Here is a 19989-nt window from a genome sequence, read left to right as displayed (position 1 = left end):
TTTTGATATTGGGGTTCAAACCTCTAGAACTCTACATTATGATATTGGGGTTCAGACCTCTAGAACTCTACATTATGATATTGGTTTTCAAACCTCTAGAACTCTACATTATGATATCGGGATTCAAACCTCTAGAACACTAGATTCTGATATTCTAATTCCATCCTTTAGGGAACCTTGCCATTTTCTTATTCCTCTGTTATGCTGTGACATCACACCCCTAAGCTTAACCCTTACCCCTAAACCCAATTATAACCCTAACACTAAACTTCAAGCTCAAGTAGCAATTTATGTGTGTGAGGACTGTCTTCACTAGTCATGATATGCCACGGATCACTATACCTGTGAGGGCATTAGGCCACCAGGATCACTATACCTGTGAGGGCATTAGGACCCCAGGATCACTATACCTGTGAGGGCATTAGGACCCCAGGATCACTATACCTGTGAGGGCATTAGGACCCCAGGATCACTATACCTGTGAGGGCATTAGGACCCCAGGATCACTATACCTGTGAGGGCATTAGGACCCCAGGATCACTATACCTGTGAGGGCATTAGGACTCCAGGATCACTATACCTGTGAGGGCATTAGGACCCCAGGATCACTATACCTGTGAGGGCATTAGGACCCCAGGATCACTATACCTGTGAGGGCATTAGGACCCCAGGATCACTATACCTGTGAGGGCATTAGGACTCCAGGATCACTATACCTGTGAGGGCATTAGGAGCCCTGAAGTATATTAGTACACGCAGACCCTGAAATGCACAATCACTTACAAACACACACACATACACAAGTTTGTACAGCTACCCTCATGGGGACCAGAAAATAGAAATTGCATGCTCCCTTGCCCTAACCTAACCCTTAACCTAACCCTAATCTAACCCTAAACCTAACCACAACCTTAACCTCAATATAGTAACATTTAGGTCTAAACTTTATCTAGATGTAATGCCTAACCTAAACCTTAAACTTTACCAACAACGCCTGAACCTTAAAGAAACCCCAATTCTAACTATAAAATAAATTGTAAGTTTGACCCTAAACCTAAACCCTGAGCCGGAAATTCACTTTTGCCTCACGGGGACCGGCATTAATGATTTCTGTTGCACTTTTGCTTTGAATCCTGAATGTTGATTGGCTGATAGCCGCAGTATATGAAAGCAATGTATAAGTAAGCGGAATATGTGGTGTACGGTCTCATATGCCACAGCTATCAGCCAATCAACATTGAGGATTCGGACCACCTGGTTCATGAGTGAGCAATAAGACACGAGAGGGTGTGGTATTTTGGGAATATACCATAAATCCCTGAGATGCCTTATTGTGATGTCATACCTGTGGTATACGGTCTGGTATAAAAGATGCAAGGCTGGACAGGTGGATGGCTGAAGGAGTGGGGAGATGGAGGAATGGAGAGATGGAGGGATATGACAATAAAGGTTAGACAGGTTATACTGGTAAGGTTATACTTCCCCTTATGGAAGTTAGAAGGATATCAATTCAATTCAGCTTTATTAGCATGACAGTTATTACAACCGTATTGTCAAAGCAATGGAATTTAGAAGTATATCTCTATACACCATCTCTATGCACCTCCCCTTATGGAGGTTAGAAGGAGAGAGAGAGGAGGAGGTTAGCAGGCCATCTCTATGCACCTCCCCTTATGGAGGTTAGCAGGCCATCTCTATGCACCTCCCCTTATGGAGGTTAGCAGGCCATCTCTATGCACCTCCCCTTATGGAGGTTAGCAGGCCATCTCTATATACCTCCTCTCTTCCCTCTCTCTCCTCTCTCCTCTCCTCACTTTCTCCTCTCTCCCCTCCTCACTCTCTTCTCTATCTCTTTCTCCTCTCTTCCTTCTTCTCTCCTTCTTCTCAATTCAATTCAGCTTTGTTAGCATGACAGTTATTCCAACCGTATTGCCAAAACTAGAGGTACAATAACAACAGGAGTCTACACAGTAGCAGCACCATTCAAGGTGACATCAAGAACAACAATAACCAGTATTGTCAGAAATATTCAGCAATAACACAATGCTCAACAACTTCTCTCTGACTCCTCTTACTCCTCTCTTCTCTCTCTCTTTTCCCTGTCTCCTCTCTCTCTTCTCTGTCTCCCCTCTCTTCTCTCTCCTCTCTCTTCTCTCTCTTCCCTCTCCTCTCTCCTCTCTTCCCTCTCTCTTCTCTCTCCTCTCCCTCTTTTCCCTCTCCTCTCTCTCTCTTCCCTTTCCTCTCTCTCTTCTCTCTCTCTCCTCTCTCTCCATTCTTCCCTCTCTTCCTTGGCCAAGTGAAAGCCAAGGCAGTCAGCCAGTCCACCAGGCTTTGGTTCCTCTTATTATTTTTATGAGTTCCTCAGTTGAACGGGGACTAATATTATAATATTATATAATATTTATCAGTCCCCTCTGATGTCGGCTGATAGCCAGGATGTAGGCCTAACTCTGGCCTGTCGCCTAGTAACTTCGTCAGCCTCTGTTCTGGCTGTACAATGCTATTTGAATTGCAACATTTTTTAGAGGTCAAAGGTTGTTCACTATAAAGGGGATGGGGTTTCATTTGAGACCTCATCATTTTTTGAAGGGGATAAAAAAATATATATTCCTCATTTAACAATCATTTGAAATGTTTATCAGCTATGTTCATTTCTAGCTTCTATTGATCATTTGGTGATTCAGAAAATGTGTAAAAAAAAAAAAAGATCCAGGAAGTGTGTGTGTGTGTGTTTCTGTTGGTGTGTTTCCCACTGAATAAATCATGTTGATGGACTCTGTTGAGGGCACATCTCGATATGGGGAGTAATGGTTTAATTTGGGACACAGTCAACTATAAATGTGGTGTTCTGCAAAATCTTTACAGGCTGTTTACTGTGAGCTATAATTACCCACCCTGCTATGTTTAGGCTGGCCATAAGGGTAGACACTTAAACACCCATAAACACACGCACGTGCACGCACGCACGTGCACTCAGTAGACGCCCTCAAGCAGACACTAATGTCCAAAGCCACTTTCAGTCATGCCTGAATACATGTTGAATAAATGGTCCAGGAGTTGAACCCGCTCTCGTGCAAGTGCCTTGCTCTATGAGCTGACCTGCAGGGGGCCATACACTCACCCACATGTACAGAGACATATACACAACACACACAGATGCTTAAAGTGGCCTTTCAGGAAGACCAAGTGGTGTGCTAGAGGCTATCAGTTTAAAACCCAGGCAGATGAGTTTTCATTGGCACCACATGAACTAGCTAACATCCTGTTTTAAACATACTGGGGGTTTATAGGCCTCTACAGCATTGCAAACATGGACGTATTATATGTCATGTGAAACTAAGTGTGTGTATAAGTGTGTGTATGTGTGTTCAAAACAAACCCAAACCACTAACAACCAGATTTACGGCATTAGACAGAAATGTCCATTTTATCCGTGCTTTATCTGTTTGGAATTATATGTTTATGCTGTAGTTTTCACATGACCCACAACATTTTGTTGTAGCTGTTTAACCTACAAGTTGTCATTTGAGAAAATAAACAAAGTAGGAAAAAAAAAGAAAAAAGTAATTAGAGACGTAGAAATCAGTGTTCCTGATTTGACCGGGCACTTCAGAATTGTAGGAAACTGTCAACGAAATAAAAATAGACACAAATAAAAAAAACACCTTTTGACAGCTGTCACCCCAGACCTAGCCATGTCAATATGAAGAATAAGACATCAATGAAAACAAAAAGGGGTCTGGCTTTTGTGAACTAAACTGTCACCTGTCTCTCTGCCTGTCTCTCCTGCCACCTGTCTGTCTGCCTGTCTCTCCTGCCACCGGTCTGTCTGCCTGTGTCTCCTGTTCCGTCCCGTCCAGTACAATTCTTATGACATGGAGTACAGTGAGTTCTATGACTACAGTGAAGGAGGCGCTGCCACAGCTGTGCCCCCAACCGAGGGGACCAAACCCCAACCTGAGGTAACACACACATTTCACAGGGGTAGTTATGTTTAACTTATCCAGCGTCTAGCTAAGATTTAAACTCTATTGTGTATGGGGCATAAAGTATTGTAAATACAGCGTTGCGGAGAGTTATTACTTGATGAGTAGTGGCACTAATTATGCGTCTCTGCGGAGGTCCCTGTCCCATTAACCATGGTGTTGGTGGTGGTCTCATTATCAGGATTAACAGCATTATCAGGTCCTCCCGAACCTGTTAGAGCTTTTGAAACCCTTTCTCGTCCTTGTCTTACCGGTGTTGTGTGGTGACCGTCCAGGCTGCCGCGGTGGATGTAGAATACACCAGTTATGACTATGGCACGGAGGACGGCGGCCAGCCCGGGGAGGATCCTACGGAGTCCACCGCTCCAGTCCTGGTACGCGGGTTATCACTAAAGGAGCCCTCAACTCTGTGTGTGTGAGCGTGTGTGAGTGTGTGTGAGTGTGTGTGAGTGTGTGTGAGTGTGTGTGAGTGTGTGTGAGTGTGTGTGAGCGTGTGTGAGTGTGTGTGAGCGTGTGTGGTGTCAGTGTCGTTTCACGGTTAGTGCGCCCCAAATGGCCCACTATGTCCTGTTTAATTGCACACATTCTAACGAGGTGTACCATGTGGGAGGTGTGTTGTGGTCATTTAGACCCGTCGAGTGTTTTCTTCTGAAAAAGGATTTGGGGGAAATCGTCTCAACGTGTCATATCAAAGCGAAAAACACTGTGTGACAAAGCTTAAAAATGTAAGATTTCTTCAAACAAAAGGACAATGTGGGTTGATTTATATCTCATATGGAATGTGTACCTGACATGGTATGTTGCCAACACTATGTTATGAATATTTGATGTTGCATTCTGGTAACAACTTTGTATACATCCATTCATTCCCAACTCTATATGTTGTATTTGATTATTTACTCATTAGTCAGACATAGGGTATTGTATTCTGACATAGTAACACATATTTATTACTTTGGGTAGTTACACTACAAGCATCTTGAGTTTTAAAAACAAACAACTTTGTTCCCACAGAGAATATTCAGCCTCCATTTAGAAATGACAATGCTTTCAAATTCCAGTTAGATTAACTGAAATTGAAAAAAACTAATAATTCCAGAGATATGTTTTCTATGAGGAGAGACAAGTATGTCCAGTTACAGCAGTATAACGACACAAAGCCATGCAGATGTCTGGAGAATCTGAATCTCTTTATAATTCTGACTATTTAATCTCAAATAATGCACTCAACACTGCAGTTTCTATTGACTAGAGACCCTTTCCAGACATATAGAATTGTGGCATCTTTGGTTACAGGATTGTTGTATATATGTGAGGGAACACTCCGTCTTTTTAAATGCTGTTAAAGAACCTCAGGAGATTTGAAACACCTCTAAACCAGCATGACCTTGGTCTGACAAGGGAATGATTAATCCCACTTCTTAACTTAACAACCTGTTTTTGTAATTAAGTGTATACCTCTCTAGACCTGTAGCTGTAGTAGCGAACTTGAGTTCTGTACAGTAGCTTTTTTTTTACTCTACTGTCTGCAAAGTACTGTGGTCCTACTACTCTCCTGCTCAGGTTCTATAGGAGCTTTTCAGTGTGATATCTCACAGAACAGCTGTTATAACTAACACATTTATCCAGCTGTTATAACTAACACATTTATCCAGCTGTTATAACTAACACATTTATCCAGCTGTTATAACTAACAAATATATCCTGCTGTTATAACTAACACATTTATCCAGCTGTTATAACTAACAAATATATCCTGCTGTTATAACTAACACATTTATCCAGCTGTTATAACTAACAAATATATCCTGCTGTTATAACTAACACATTTATCCAGCTGTTATAACTAACACATTTATCCAGCTGTTATAACTAACACATTTATCCTGCTGTTATAACTAACAAATATATCCTGCTGTTATAACTAACACATTTATCCAGCTGTTATAACTAACACATTTATCCAGCTGTTATAACTAACACATTTATCCAGCTGTTATAACTAACACATTTATCCTGCTGTTATAACTAACAAATATATCCTGCTGTTATAACTAACACATTTATCCAGCTGTTATAAATAACACATTTGTCCAGCTGTTATAACTCTCATATCTTTCTTGAAATCTTTGTTTGATGCAAGTCAACTTTCTTTAATCAAGCTTTTAACTGTTTTAGGTCATCCAACCCTGTATCTGACATTCGCTCAAACTCTAGCTCTCCCTGTTGTATCCCATTTCCCCGCCCCCTCCCCACGTAGACCAATGAGAACTACGAAGAGAAAGTCATCAATGAGGAAGTCATCGACGATTACCTCACTGGCGTGGAGGAGGTCGGCGCCGACCCGACCGCTGCTGTGGAAACCGGCACGGATGCCAAAAGCCCTGACCCGGGGGCGGACTCGTACGGTTTTAAGGAGTACGATCTGAAAGAATATGGCGACGTGGCGGAGGGTGAGACGAAGCAGACGTACGACTATGGCGACTATGGCGACTATGGCACCGGCGAGGCCAAACCCACCGACTCCATCGCCACCTATACGGACGAGTTTGGGCCTGGGGTCCCTGCTGAGACGGACACAGAGACCAGTGTATGTAGAATGTACCAGAATACACACACGTCACTCACAGAGGTGTAGGATCTTCATTTGGTCCTCCGATTGACAGGTTTCACACAACATGCGTGGCACAGGTTTTTATTGAACATACAGGAGCATCTACGTGTATTTCTTGTTAACTTCCTCTCGTCGATCTCTCTGTCTCTCTCTTTCTGATCTCTCTCCCTCAACACACGCGTGCACAGGCACACACACACACACACACACACACTAACCCCGTGAATCACGCACAACTACTTAGGTTCTATTTCACATAAATAAAAGCGCAGCTGTCAACACAGACACTTCCTTATCCCATCATCTCTGGCGTGCAGCAAGCACATCAGAGAACAACACTGTTTCCACTCCCACTTGTTGACGGGACGGATGACGTTCCCCCCGGTGGTGTTTGAATGTCGACACGCTGTCTCTGCTGCCCCGGTCTGAATCAGGTTCCTGTCTGGAACGTCACCATGGACATCATCCCAGACAGGATCCTCATTCAGATATTTATTTAATGTAAAAAAGAAAAGAAGCTATGTACCATATTTAAAAACAAATGGACAATTCAAAGCATGAGGGGTTGATGGTTAATCAGCTGTTCGATGAAGGCTTGCTTTGTGTAGCCCACTTTCAGAATGTGCACCTCTCTGTGGCTTCCCCCACACACACACACGTCACTTGTGTGTGTGAAAAATAAATACTTCAGAGCAAGGCCTCAATGTGTCTTCCTACAAGCCAGCTATTGTGGTCTATTTTTCCACAGCGCTTTGCCCTGAAACCTGACTTTAACAAATAAGCCTGCCTCAGCATCTGTAACCTTTCTGTGTGTTGTGTTAACTCTGTAAAGTATACATTATTAAGGATGGCACATAGCATAACCTAAACTGCTTTGAAACCTGATAAACAGGCGATAAAATTGGTTTATCTTTCCATGAGGAAGGCACTTAACCCAAACTTGCTCCATACTGAGTTGTATGCATGTTGAACAGGACCAGTGTAAGCACTTAGAATTTCATGCAACATTTTCATTCCCATTTTTATTGCACGTTATGGGCAGAGCCGACCATGAGAATGAGGATGTACGTTATGGGCAGGGCCGACCATGAGAATGAGGATGTACGTTACGGGCAGGGCCGATCTTAAGAATGAGGATGCACATTAAGGGCAGGGCCGACCATGAGAATGAAGATGTACATCATGGCCAGGGCCGACCGTGAGAATGAGGATGTACATTATGAGCAGGGCCGACCATGAGAAAGAGGATGTACATTATGGGCAGGGCCGATCTTAAGAATGAGGATGTACATTAAGGGCAGGGCCGACCATGAGAATGAGGATGCACATTATGGGCAGTGCCGAACCAAAAGAGAATGAGGATGTACATTATGGGCAGGGCCGACCATGAGAATGAGGATGTACATTATGGGCAGGGCCGATCTTAAGAATGAGGATGTACAGTAAGGGCAGGGCCAACCATGAGAATGAGGATGTACGTTATGGGCAGGGCCGATCTTAAGAATGAGGATGCACATTAAGGGCAGGGCCGACCATGAAAATGAGGATGTACATTATGGGCAGGGCCGACCATGAGAATGAGGATGTACGTTATGGGCAGGGCCGATCTTAAGAATGAGGATGTACATTAAGAGCAGGGCCGAGCATGAGAATGAGGATGTACATTATGGGCAGGGCCGACCATGAGAATGAGGATGTACATTATGGGCAGGGCCGACCATGAGAATGAGGATGTACATTATGGGCAGGGCCGACCATGAGGATGAGGATGTACATTATGGGCAGGATCTTGCTGCTGAAAATAATCATAATGGTTTTATTGTAGGCTACTTGTGTTCATATTATAATTTTAATGACAGTAGTAGAGAGGCTAGGTGGAGACAGAGACAAATGGCCCTGAGAGCCCTCCAGGCCGGGCTTAGGGTTAACCCTAACCATAATGGAGTTTACGCCTGGCCCCGGCACAACACGTTGAAACTACAGTAGTTGATGTTGACAGCCCAGTCAAATAAACCAACCCAAATGTGGCGCGTCTGTTGTCCTCAGATGGGCGGCGGTGGGCACGGAGGTGAGAAAGGGGAGAAGGGAGAACCCGCCGTCATTGAACCCGTAAGTCACCACGTTTCACCACTATTATAACACAACTACAGAAAGAACTGCCAAGCTAGCGTTGCCACTGGGACGATTTCACCAAACACCACTGCTGGGTTTGAGTTCCTCCAGCTTGACTCTATCCGTCTATGCTGTGGATGTACTGCCATCTCTGAATGCTACTGTATTCATTCTCCTTCTCTTTTCTCCTCCAACTCTCTTCCAGGGGATGCTTATTGAAGGACCCCAAGGAGCTCCCGGCCAGGCTGTAAGTATCACGTTCACGCTCTCCCTTCCTGAACCTCTCTCTGTTTCTCTCTCTCTTTTCACAGATGGAGAACCGCTAAAGAGAAAAATGGGGGGGTGGGGGGGGGGCTCTTTGTGGAAAGTGTTTCAGTCTCCTGAATAAGTCTGCAAAGACATCAGAGAGAAAGACAAAGAGACAGAGAGAAATATGGGGAAAGGAGAGAGAAACAGAAAGAGACCATGACCGAGACAGAAAGGAAGAGGGGCTAGAAAGGGGTGAGTCAGAAACAGTGAGACGCAAAGAGGGAAAGAGAGAAAGAGATGAAGACAGAGAGACAGAGGGGAGAGAAAGAGATGAAGACAGAGAGACAGAGGGGAGAGAAAGAGATGAAGACAGAGAGACAGAGGGGAGAGAAAGAGATGAAGACAGAGAGACAGACGGGAGAGAAAGAGATGAAGACAGAGAGACAGAGGGGAGAGAAAGAGATGAAGACAGAGAGACAGAGGGGAGAGAAAGAGATGAAGACAGGGAGACAGAGGGGAGAGAAAGAGATGAAGACAGAGAGACAGAGGGGAGAGAAAGAGATGAAGACAGAGAGACAGAGGGGAGAGAAAGAGATGAAGACAGGGAGACAGAGGGGAGAGAAAGAGATGAAGACAGGGAGACAGAGGGGAGAGAAAGAGATGAAGACAGGGAGACAGAGGGGAGAGAAAGAGATGAAGACAGAGAGACAGAGGGAAGAGAAAGAGATGAAGACAGAGAGACAGACGGGAGAGTAGCTCTGAGATTGACAGACTAATGTGATAGCAGTTTGCTCTGCTAGCTTTGCTATGCTCATGTGTGACGTTGCGGTTGATGTGTGTGCTCGCAGGGCCTCCCTGGGTCCCCAGGCTTGCAGGGTCCCCCAGGCCCACACGGAGACCACGGCGACAGGGTAAGTGAAAGCCGTCACTGGCTCAGGAGCTCATGTTGCACTTCCTGCTGTTGGAAATAGTTCCAGGGTCATTGGTCGACACCACATCCCCCATTATAGATTCCATTACAGCCCTTTGACTACCACACAGTCTCCTCAGTATTACAACCATACGAGGTTACCGAGAAATATATACTACAAGACAGTTCCAAGTTATTTAAGCCAGAAAAATGATCCGCATCTTACTCTCTGGCTATCATACCAACTCATCCATGTAGAAAAAGTAGCACAGCAGCTGATCATTTATGGCACGGAAAATAATATATTGTTATAGATAGTTTGAAGGTAGACTTGCACATGCTCAGATACTGTGTGCGATCGTGGGACAATGAGGTCTCGCATTTTGCTCCTATGCACATCCTGTGTTTTTAGGGCCAATTTGCTGTCTTTGAGTGAGATTGGACAGATCCCTGGCATGTCTTTATATACACAAAAAAAACAATAACCTAGCAAACAAATGTAACTCTATAAAAATAGCTAAATAAATAATGTAAATATCCTTCTGCTGTTCCTTATCCTATTACTGGTCCATATCCTATTACTGGTCCATATCCTACCGCTGGTCCATATCCTATTACTGGTCCATATCCTACCGCTGGTCCATATCCTATTACTGGTCCATATCCTACCGCTGGTCCATATCCTATTACTGGTCCATATCCTACCGCTGGTCCATATCCTATTACTGGTCCATATCCTACCGCTGGTCCATATCCTATTACTGGTCCATATCCTACCGCTGGTCCATATCCTATTACTAGTCCATATCCTATCGCTGGTCCATATCCTATTACTGGTCCATATCCTATTACTGTTCCATATCCTACCGCTTGTCCATATCCTATTACTGGTCCATGTCCCATCACTGTTCCAGATTCTATTACTGGTCCATATCCTATTACTGGTCCATGTCCCATTGCTGGTCCATATGCTGTTACTGGTCCATATCCTATTACTGGTCCATTTCCTATTTCTGGTTCATATCTTATTACTGGTACAAATCCTATTACTGGTCTATATCCTACGACAGGTCCATATTCTATTACTGGTCCATATTCTATTACTGGTCCATATCCTACCACTGGTCCATATCCTATTACTGGTTCATGTCCCATCACTTTTCCATATCCTGTTACTGGTCCATATCCTATTACTGGTCCATATCCTATTACTGGTCCATATCCTGTTACTGGTCCATATCCTGTTACTGGTCCATATCCTATTACTGGTCCATATCCTATTACTAGAGTATATCCTATTACTGGTCCATATCCTATTATTGACCAATGTGACTGACTAATTATAAATCAGCCTTTCACTTACCAGGTTGATTTATAGAATACCCGAAACAACCGAAATTGGTTATTGGTTCGGTGGGTTGAAGCAGAAACAACTAGTTGTTTAAGGGTAAGGTTTTGAATAGTATTAACAATAAAATAATGGATTACATGGAGCTGGCCAGTGGCTTCGGCTGGAGATTCTGCTTTCTCTATCACTAAGCCTGGTTTATTGTTCAACAGAAGTCATTATTCACTGTCATATTTTAATACTTTCCCTGTTAGGGGATACTGAACAGAGCTTATACTGAAGAATACATTTAGTGACACTGATTGTATGGTAGTCCTGGTAAGAGGAGTACCGTACTATCAGACAAAAGACTGTTGTGTTTTTAATTTGCCTCATGGAGCAGCTCAGTGCTCCAGCAGAATGTCAGGCAACAACAAAATCTTGGAGCGTCAATGTACACAGAACTATTTCCCTGGCCAAAGTAGAGCACTGCAGTGCATAGCCACCACGGTCCACATTAGAGCACTATGTGGGGAATAGGGCGTTGTTTCTGACGCAAGCCAGACCTGAAATTGTTTTGGGAAATGTTATGAACCGTGTCCCAAAACCCTGTGCCCCCCTCCCATCCCCGTCTTTATCCCCCCCTTCTGCGTCTCAACTCCTCAAAAATGTGTCTTGGATGACAAACTGTTCCCAGCAAAGTGCACGTTTGACCAGGGCAACATGAGTAGGGCACCAAGTGGGGAAGTTGCGTGCCTTGGGACACGTCCTTAGAATGCCTGAGGAGAAAGGAAGCACCACACCTCTGCTCCGTCAAACATCCCTCAGAACCTCTGGACACAAAGGCCTTTTTGTTCTAGTAAGGGCAGAATGAATATCTGGCTGATCCAGCCCTCAACACCCACCCTCTCCCAAGCACCCCCCCCCCCCCCCGTTCCCCCAAAGGAGTTAGATGGGCTGGGATTTTAGGAGAGAGTCCCCCCCATTGCTAACACACGCGATTGTCAAGCAAAGGTCCCCAGGATTATTCTTTGATCAGAACCTTTGTGACTGACCCCTGACCCCCAGGGCACTCCTCCCAGCAGCACCCCTCTGCAATATCACCTGTACCACAGGGGGTGCTACACTGTCTTTAGAATAAAAGGCAACCGTGCAGGGGCTGGCAACTTGGCCCTGCAGGTCAAACAACAGCCCATTTGTTGGTCGAGTTCGTAATCCAGTCAGCCAGTCAGCCAGCCAGTCAGTCAGCAAGCCTGTCAGTCAGTAATCCAGTCAGACAGTCAGTTGGTGATCCAGTCAGTCAGTCAGTCTGAAGGGAAGCAGTTACACATGGGAACAATTTGTCCTAGTGAAGAGAGCAGACAGTCTGAAACAGACAGAGCTGAGCGTGTGACAAGCCTGCTAAAGACATCTAACCCTGCTCATGGCTGCTAGTGAAAATACAGTTGGAATCATTTATTACACATCTTTAGCCTGTACCGTTTGTACTAGTAAATGATAGTTCATGCATGTGTTAGCTTTTATATAGCTATAAACAAAGTCATGCTCCGATTTTAATGTCAGTGTCCAAAGAGTTTTTAACCAGATTTTGTTGATTATATCTATGGCAATCATTAGCTGAATTCTTTTCACAAACTTTATGTTCTCATGCTGGGTTTGAATGCTTTCTACATACTGTACCTTCATTTTAATTCCACAATGCTAATAAAAGCCTATCATTTGTTGTATGGCTGCTGGATATGAGTGTAAGCCTAATAGCTCGCTACGCTAACACATGTCTAGCCTCCGCACTCATAATGCTATGCTAGTTAAATAAATATACTAGTTAAATAAATACACAACATGACGCGTTCTGTCTGGAGTCACCACATCTGCTGCTCTGCTACTTAGCTCTGTGTCAAAAGGTCGCTATGGCTAAACATCAGTTCCATACACAGGGAATCCCCAGTCACACTCACATTCTCCATCAGTCTCTCTAGGATACAAACTATCTTGCACAAAACACTTTTTGATCTATCTACAGTGAAATTAACTGTTTTTGTCCTAAGAGGTTAAACTCTCAGTTCTTTGTCCTTCTATTTCCCTCACTTTGAGGTTTGTACTGAGTTAACTTGTGGAACTGTTTTAAGATGGACCTTCCCTTGATCATTTTGCAATTTAATATGAGATTTTAGGATCTACGTAGGTAAGAAACAGTTGGCACTAATTACCCTCCATACCAATTGCGTGGCAAAACACAGTACAGATCAAAAACACAATCACTGTTACATTTTTTTAAATAAAAACAATGGTGTTGCTGGCACAAACACACTATGGGTAAAATGAATGCCATTTTGAATGCCAATTTTAAGGAGGGTACATTCTGTCAACTTTGTCAGCCTCTCTCTATTTAATCTATGGGACTATTCAGTGTCAACCAGGTCAATAAACTAAATCTAATTTTCCCAGGGTCCTCCAGGGCGTGCTGGAATTCCGGGTTCCGACGGAGTTCCTGGTCCTCCAGGTACCCTTCTCATGCTGCCTGTAAGTCCCCCCTCTCACTCCTTCCATCTTCCCTTTGTTCCCACTGGCCGGTCCCTTCCACCACTCCAGTGTGCGACATCCTGTTATTGTTTTGTAATGTAGCAGTATTGACCAGACACCCTGAAGTCTCCTCATTTACCGCCACGCCTCCTTCCAGTTAAATACTTCAGTACATAAACCTCAGTTTATAAACCTTATTCGCTAGCCCAGTGGCAAATCATTCACCTTGTAAATGTCACTGGGTGCAGTGGATTGGAACCAATGACTGTGTAACCACTCTGCATGCAGCTTGGAGGTCATTTTGGATCTGTTGGAGAGCCCAGTGGCAGGTTTAGACATGTGACGTGACTGCAGCTTTGCCTACATGTTGGATCCGTCCGACACAATCACCCTGTTTTTGTTGTGATTGACAGTTCCGTGCCGGAGGAGAGGCACACAAAGGTCCAGTGATCTCAGCTCAGGAGGCCCAAGCTCAGGCCATCTTGTCCCAGGCCAGGGTAAGACCCATTCCCCTTCTAGAGAGCTGAAATATGAGGACATGAAATGATGTATAGTAGTGTAGATCTATATAGCATCAAGCATGTACAGTGATATACAACTGTGTCATCAAGCATGTATACTGGTATACAACTCTGTGTCATAAAGCATGTACAATTATATACAACTGTATGACATGAAGCATGTATAATGATATACAACTGTATGACATGAAGCATGTACAATGATATACAACTGTATGACATGAAGCATGTATAATGATATACAACTGTATGACATGAAGCATGTATAATGATATACAACTGTATGACATGAAGCATGTACAATGATATACAACTGTATGACATGAAGCATGTACAATGATATACAACTGTATGACATGAAGCATGTATAATGATATACAACTGTATGACATGAAGCATGTATAATGATATACAACTGTATGACATGAAGCATGTACAATGATATACAACTGTATGACATGAAGCATGTATAATGATATACAACTGTATGACATGAAGCATGTATAATGATATACAACTGTATGACATGAAGCATGTACAATGATATACAACTGTATGACATGAAGCATGTATAATGATATACAACTGTATGACATGAAGCATGTATAATGATATACAACTGTATGACATGAAGCATGTACAATGATATACAACTGTATGACATGAAGCATGTATAATGATATACAACTGTATGACATGAAGCATGTACAATGATATACAACTGTATGACATGAAGCATGTACAATGATATACAACTGTATGACATGAAGCATGTATAATGATATACAACTGTATGACATGAAGCATGTATAATGATATACAACTGTATGACATGAAGCATGTATAATGATATACAACTGTATGACATGAAGCATGTACAATGATATACAACTGTATGACATGAAGCATGTATAATGATATACAACTGTATATCATCAAGCGTGTATAATGGTATACAAATGTGTGACATCAAGCATGTACATTGATACACAACTGTATGTCATAAAACATTTATAGTAATATACAACTGTATGTCATCAAGCATGTGTTGTGATAAAAAACTGTATGACATCAAGCATGTTGCAGTGATACCCAACTGTATGTAATCAATCATGTATAGTGATATACAACCATATGTAATCAATCATGTATAGTGATATACAACCATATGTAATCAATCATGTATAGTGATATACAACCATATGTAATCAATCATGTATAGTGATATACAACCATATGTAATCAATCATGTATAGTGGTATACAACAGCATGACATCAAGCCCTTTACAGTTATAAACATCTTTATGACATCAAGCATGCATTGTGATGTACAACTGTATAACATCAAGCATGTACAGTCATCCGTCTAGATGCTGTAAATCATGGGCACTAACTAAGTGTACTTGGATTTCAATCAGTGATTGCTGAAACACAGCCTGTACATTGCCTTTTATATTGTTGCAGTAGCTTTGACAACGATATCAGCAAGGTATGTTTGCAGACATTCCAGAAAACATTAAGGGCTAATGATCAAAGGATTTAACCGGGCAGGTTTGAATGGCCGCCAGCAGCACATAATGAGGGATTCTCTATGTCCGTATCGAACTAGATGGGTGTGGCCAACATGCCAAAGGTCGTCTCGTAAGAATTCATGCCAGCCTAAATCCAGTATATCTCAACTGTCTGAAATATCTGAAATAGTTTTTCCACCCAGGTCAACCCAATAATAGCAGGGGGTAGTTTTACAGGCTGCCTGTGTGGGAAGGCTAGGGGTCATACCCTTCCTCTATTTTACACCATGCACCCTATATGGACTGAGGTGGACTGCCTTTGCCTAGTGCACTATGGTCCGTGGTTAAAGGTAGTGTGCTATGTAGAGAGTAGAGTGCCTGTTAGGACACAGCAGATACACAATACTCAGATACCCAATACACGCATATACACAATACACTGCTCTGCAAACCTACACACGCACACACACACACTCACACACAATGCACACACACACACACACACCAATCTACTTGCATGTTTAGTCATCGGCAGATTATTTGTTTGGATTACGGATGCTGAGCGTCAGCACTATATCCTGGCTGGTTGTTTATGATGAGCTCTCTGTCCAATCACAGCTTGCCCAGCGGGGTCCTCCAGGGCCAATGGGACTGTCAGGAAGATCTGGGCCTGTGGTGAGTAAACACACAAACACACACAAACACAAACTGATTTGATGTTCAACCAGGGTTTGGCATGAAAAGTAAAACTTTGATAAATCAAATCACGACCCGATCTGCCATCTGTGTTTTGGAACACCTTGCAGCCCTGCCACTTTGACATTGTTATGATATTTACCCTATTACAAACTATGCCTTTAATGTCCCTTCATTGAGATTTTCTTAGCCGCTGTGATTCTGCATTTGCATTGCTTGCACTTTGGGGTTTGGGCTGTTTAGCTGTAAGCCACTAAACATTTACAATGGGCCTCATTGAAGTTTGATTGGTGTATTGATATGTCCTTAGGGGGGACCTGGACCCAATGGACTGAAGGGAGACTCTGGGGACAATGGCCCTCAGGTGAGGATCATTTTATTAACTACACTGGATCCAAAGCCATCTGGGAGCTGTTGCCAAGGCATTGCATCAGTGGGCAAAGCTAGTCTTTAAGCCCTTGGCAATGTCTCTGTGGATATTTCTATGGTGACTGCAGAAGTAATATGGGGATGCTTTTCGCCTCTCTCGCTCTCTCTCTTTCCAGGGTCCCAGAGGTCTTCAGGGTCCAACTGGCCCACCCGGAAAAGCAGGAAAGAGGGTAAGCTAAGGATATAAGGGAACTGTCTATATGATTGGCTGTGTCAGTGGTGTGTCAGATCTGTGTCAGTGTTGTGTCAGATCTGTGTCAGTGTTGTGTGTGTGTGAGTCTCTCTCTCTGTGTGTTTGTGTGTCTTTTTCTCATGAACTCACTGACCCCTTTGATTAACCGACATTAATGGTATTTTTCATATTCAAAGCATATTACTGGTTTATATTTATTATATATTTCCATTTTCTTTTTTTGGTATATTTCCTATTACTATTTATGGTATATTTCATATGTATGGTTTATTTATTATTTCAATTCATGATATATTTAAAAACAATTTGACATTCTTCATAGTACTTTTTATGATGGATTACCTATTTATGGTTTATTTCATATTTATGGTATATTTCATTTTATTTATCCTCTCTTTACCCCTAAATCCTCTCCTTACTAAGCTGGTGTGTGTTTCTTCAGGGCCGTAATGGAGCGGATGGTGCCAGAGGGATGCCTGGCGAGTCAGGGGGCAAGGTAACCACTCCCCACTGTAGTGATTAGTCTCTAAATGATTTGTCGGGGGGCAAGGTAACCACTCCCCACTGTAGTGATTAGTCCCTAAATGATTTGTCAGGGGGCAAGGTAACCACTCCCCACTGTAGTGATTAGTCTCTAAATGATTTGTCAGGGGGCAAGGTAACCACTCACCACTGTAGTAATTAGTCCCTAAATGATTTGTCAGGGGGAAAGGTAACCACTCACCACTGTAGTGATAAGTCCCTAGATTACTTTCAGGGGGCAAGGTAACCACTCACCACTGTTGTGATTAGTCCCTAGATGATTTGTCAGGGGACAAGGTAACCACTCACCACTGTAGTGATTAGTCCCTGAAGGATTTGTCAGGGGGCAAGGTAACCACTCACCACTGTAGTGATTAGTCCCTAAATGATTTTTTAGGGGGCAAGGTAACCACTCACCACTGTAGTGATTAGTCCCTAAATGATTTGTCAGGGGACAAGGTAACCACTCACCACTGTAGTGATTAGTCCCTGAAGGATTTGTCAGGGGGCAAGGTAACCACTCACCACTGTAGTGATTAGTCCCTAAATGATTTTTCAGGGGGGCAAGGTCACCACTCACCACTGTAGTGGTTATTCCCTAGATGATTTGTCAGGGGGCAAGGTAATCAATCACCACTGTAGTGATTAGTCCCTAGATGATTTTTCAGGGGGCAAGGTAACCACTCACCGATGTAAGTGATTAGTCCCTGAATGATTTGTCAGGGGGCAAGGGAACCATCTACCACTGTAGTGATTAGTCCCTGAATGATTTGTCAGCGCTGTGCATACAGGACATACAATATGGTGGGTCCCCTAACGAATGCATTTATAAGACCCTGTGATTATTCCTGATGTGACATCCCTTATGATGATGTCACAATGGGCTAACATTGTCATCCTACAGGGCGACCGAGGCTTCGACGGGCTCCCAGGCCTTCCTGGAGAGAAGGGGCACAGGGTGAGTGGAATGCAACCTGCAGGGAGGGCTGGGGACACTCATTCACCAGCAGGGAGGGCTGGAGACACTCATTCACCTGCAGGGAGGGCTGGAGACACTCATTCACCTGCAGGGAGGGCTGGAGACACTCATTCACCAGCAGGGAGGGCTGGAGACACTCATTCACCTGCAGGGAGGGCTGGAGACACTCATTCACCTGCAGGGAGGGCTGGAGACACTCATTCACCTGCAGGGAGGGCTGGAGACACTCATTCACCTGCAGGGAGGGCTGGAGACACTCATTCACCTGCAGGGAGGGCTGGAGACACTCATTCACCTGCAGGGAGGGCTGGAGACACTCATTCACCTGCAGGGAGGGCTGGGGACACTCATTCACCTGCAGGGAGGGCTGGAGACACTCATTCACCTGCAGGGAGGGCTGGAGACACTCATTCACCTGCAGGGAGGGCTGGAGACACTCATTCACCTGCAGGGAGGGCTGGAGACACTCATTCACCTGCCATTGTTGCCGGCCAGATTTCTACAGCGGCTGTTGAGCAGAAACTAGTCCTCCGGATTCACCAATCAGCATGCTGTTTGTTCACGGGTCAGCATGCCGTTTGGTAGATGTGACTTCTACATGCAGCATGTAGGTCCAAGATTCTTCTCAAAATACAGTCAGTGTACTGTACCCGGCTTGCATTCATTGAAACTCAATACTCAGTCATCTAATTTAACTAAAACAGCAGAGCTAAACTTGAGTCTAACGTGTTATCAGATTGTTTGGCAGTGTACCTTTAAATCAGGGGTGTGACTCGACCTCAGGGCCAAAGCCTGCTCTTAATGCCCCCATGTTGACCTGACATTAGAAGCTCATTATACCATTGACCCAGTTCTAGTGGAAGCTGAACTCCAGACCAAGCTGATTCCCTTTCAGCTGGGCAGTGGAGGAAACACGCCTTAGAAAAACGCACACACACACACACACACACTCAACCACACACACTCAACCACAGTCACCCACAAACACATACTCAGCTGTGAACCCACACACACACACACACGCACACTCAACCATACACACATACATGCAAGCACACACACACACCCAAAGACGTGCAGACACAGTCTCTCAACCATAATTTGAACTGGCCTTTCATAGAACAGGACAAATGCCTAACAACAAGTGTGCTGAGTTTGTGGAATGTGGGGCCCCATGTGGAGTCTAGAAAAAAAAGACCAGAGATCACAGAGAGAGAGAAGAAGTAGAGGGAGAGGAAAAGAGAGATCCAAGTGAGAGAGAGATGGCAGAGAAAAATAAAGACAGAGCGAAAAAAGAGACAGAGAGGGAATTAGACCGCATGAAAGAGAGATCCCAGAGAGAGCTTGCAAGCAGGAGAGATAAGGCAATTATTTCCAGACACAACTCTGGACTCTGCTGGCCCTCACCCTGTACTA

At 43.8% G+C, this 19989-nt stretch overlaps 1 protein-coding gene across 1 annotated transcript in view; it reads left to right on the top strand.

The window, feature by feature from the left end:
- The window catches only part of LOC105030448 (collagen alpha-1(XI) chain-like), a 110512-nt gene that overhangs the window by 35411 nt on the left and 55112 nt on the right, over positions 1 to 19989 (top strand). Inside the window, exons 6-18 of the mRNA XM_013133348.4 lie at positions 3861 to 3962; positions 4262 to 4360; positions 6247 to 6576; positions 8647 to 8709; positions 8918 to 8959; positions 9810 to 9872; positions 13647 to 13721; positions 14135 to 14218; positions 16373 to 16429; positions 16761 to 16814; positions 16996 to 17049; positions 17515 to 17568; positions 18499 to 18552. Coding sequence (XP_012988802.2) covers positions 3861 to 3962; positions 4262 to 4360; positions 6247 to 6576; positions 8647 to 8709; positions 8918 to 8959; positions 9810 to 9872; positions 13647 to 13721; positions 14135 to 14218; positions 16373 to 16429; positions 16761 to 16814; positions 16996 to 17049; positions 17515 to 17568; positions 18499 to 18552 — 1131 coding nt within the window. The remainder of the gene's footprint in view (positions 1 to 3860; positions 3963 to 4261; positions 4361 to 6246; positions 6577 to 8646; positions 8710 to 8917; positions 8960 to 9809; positions 9873 to 13646; positions 13722 to 14134; positions 14219 to 16372; positions 16430 to 16760; positions 16815 to 16995; positions 17050 to 17514; positions 17569 to 18498; positions 18553 to 19989) is intronic.

This window comes from Esox lucius, chromosome 3 (assembly GCF_011004845.1).
Source record: "Esox lucius isolate fEsoLuc1 chromosome 3, fEsoLuc1.pri, whole genome shotgun sequence".
Lineage (NCBI taxonomy): Eukaryota > Metazoa > Chordata > Actinopteri > Esociformes > Esocidae > Esox > Esox lucius.
This window is presented reverse-complemented; position numbering and strand designations above follow the sequence as displayed.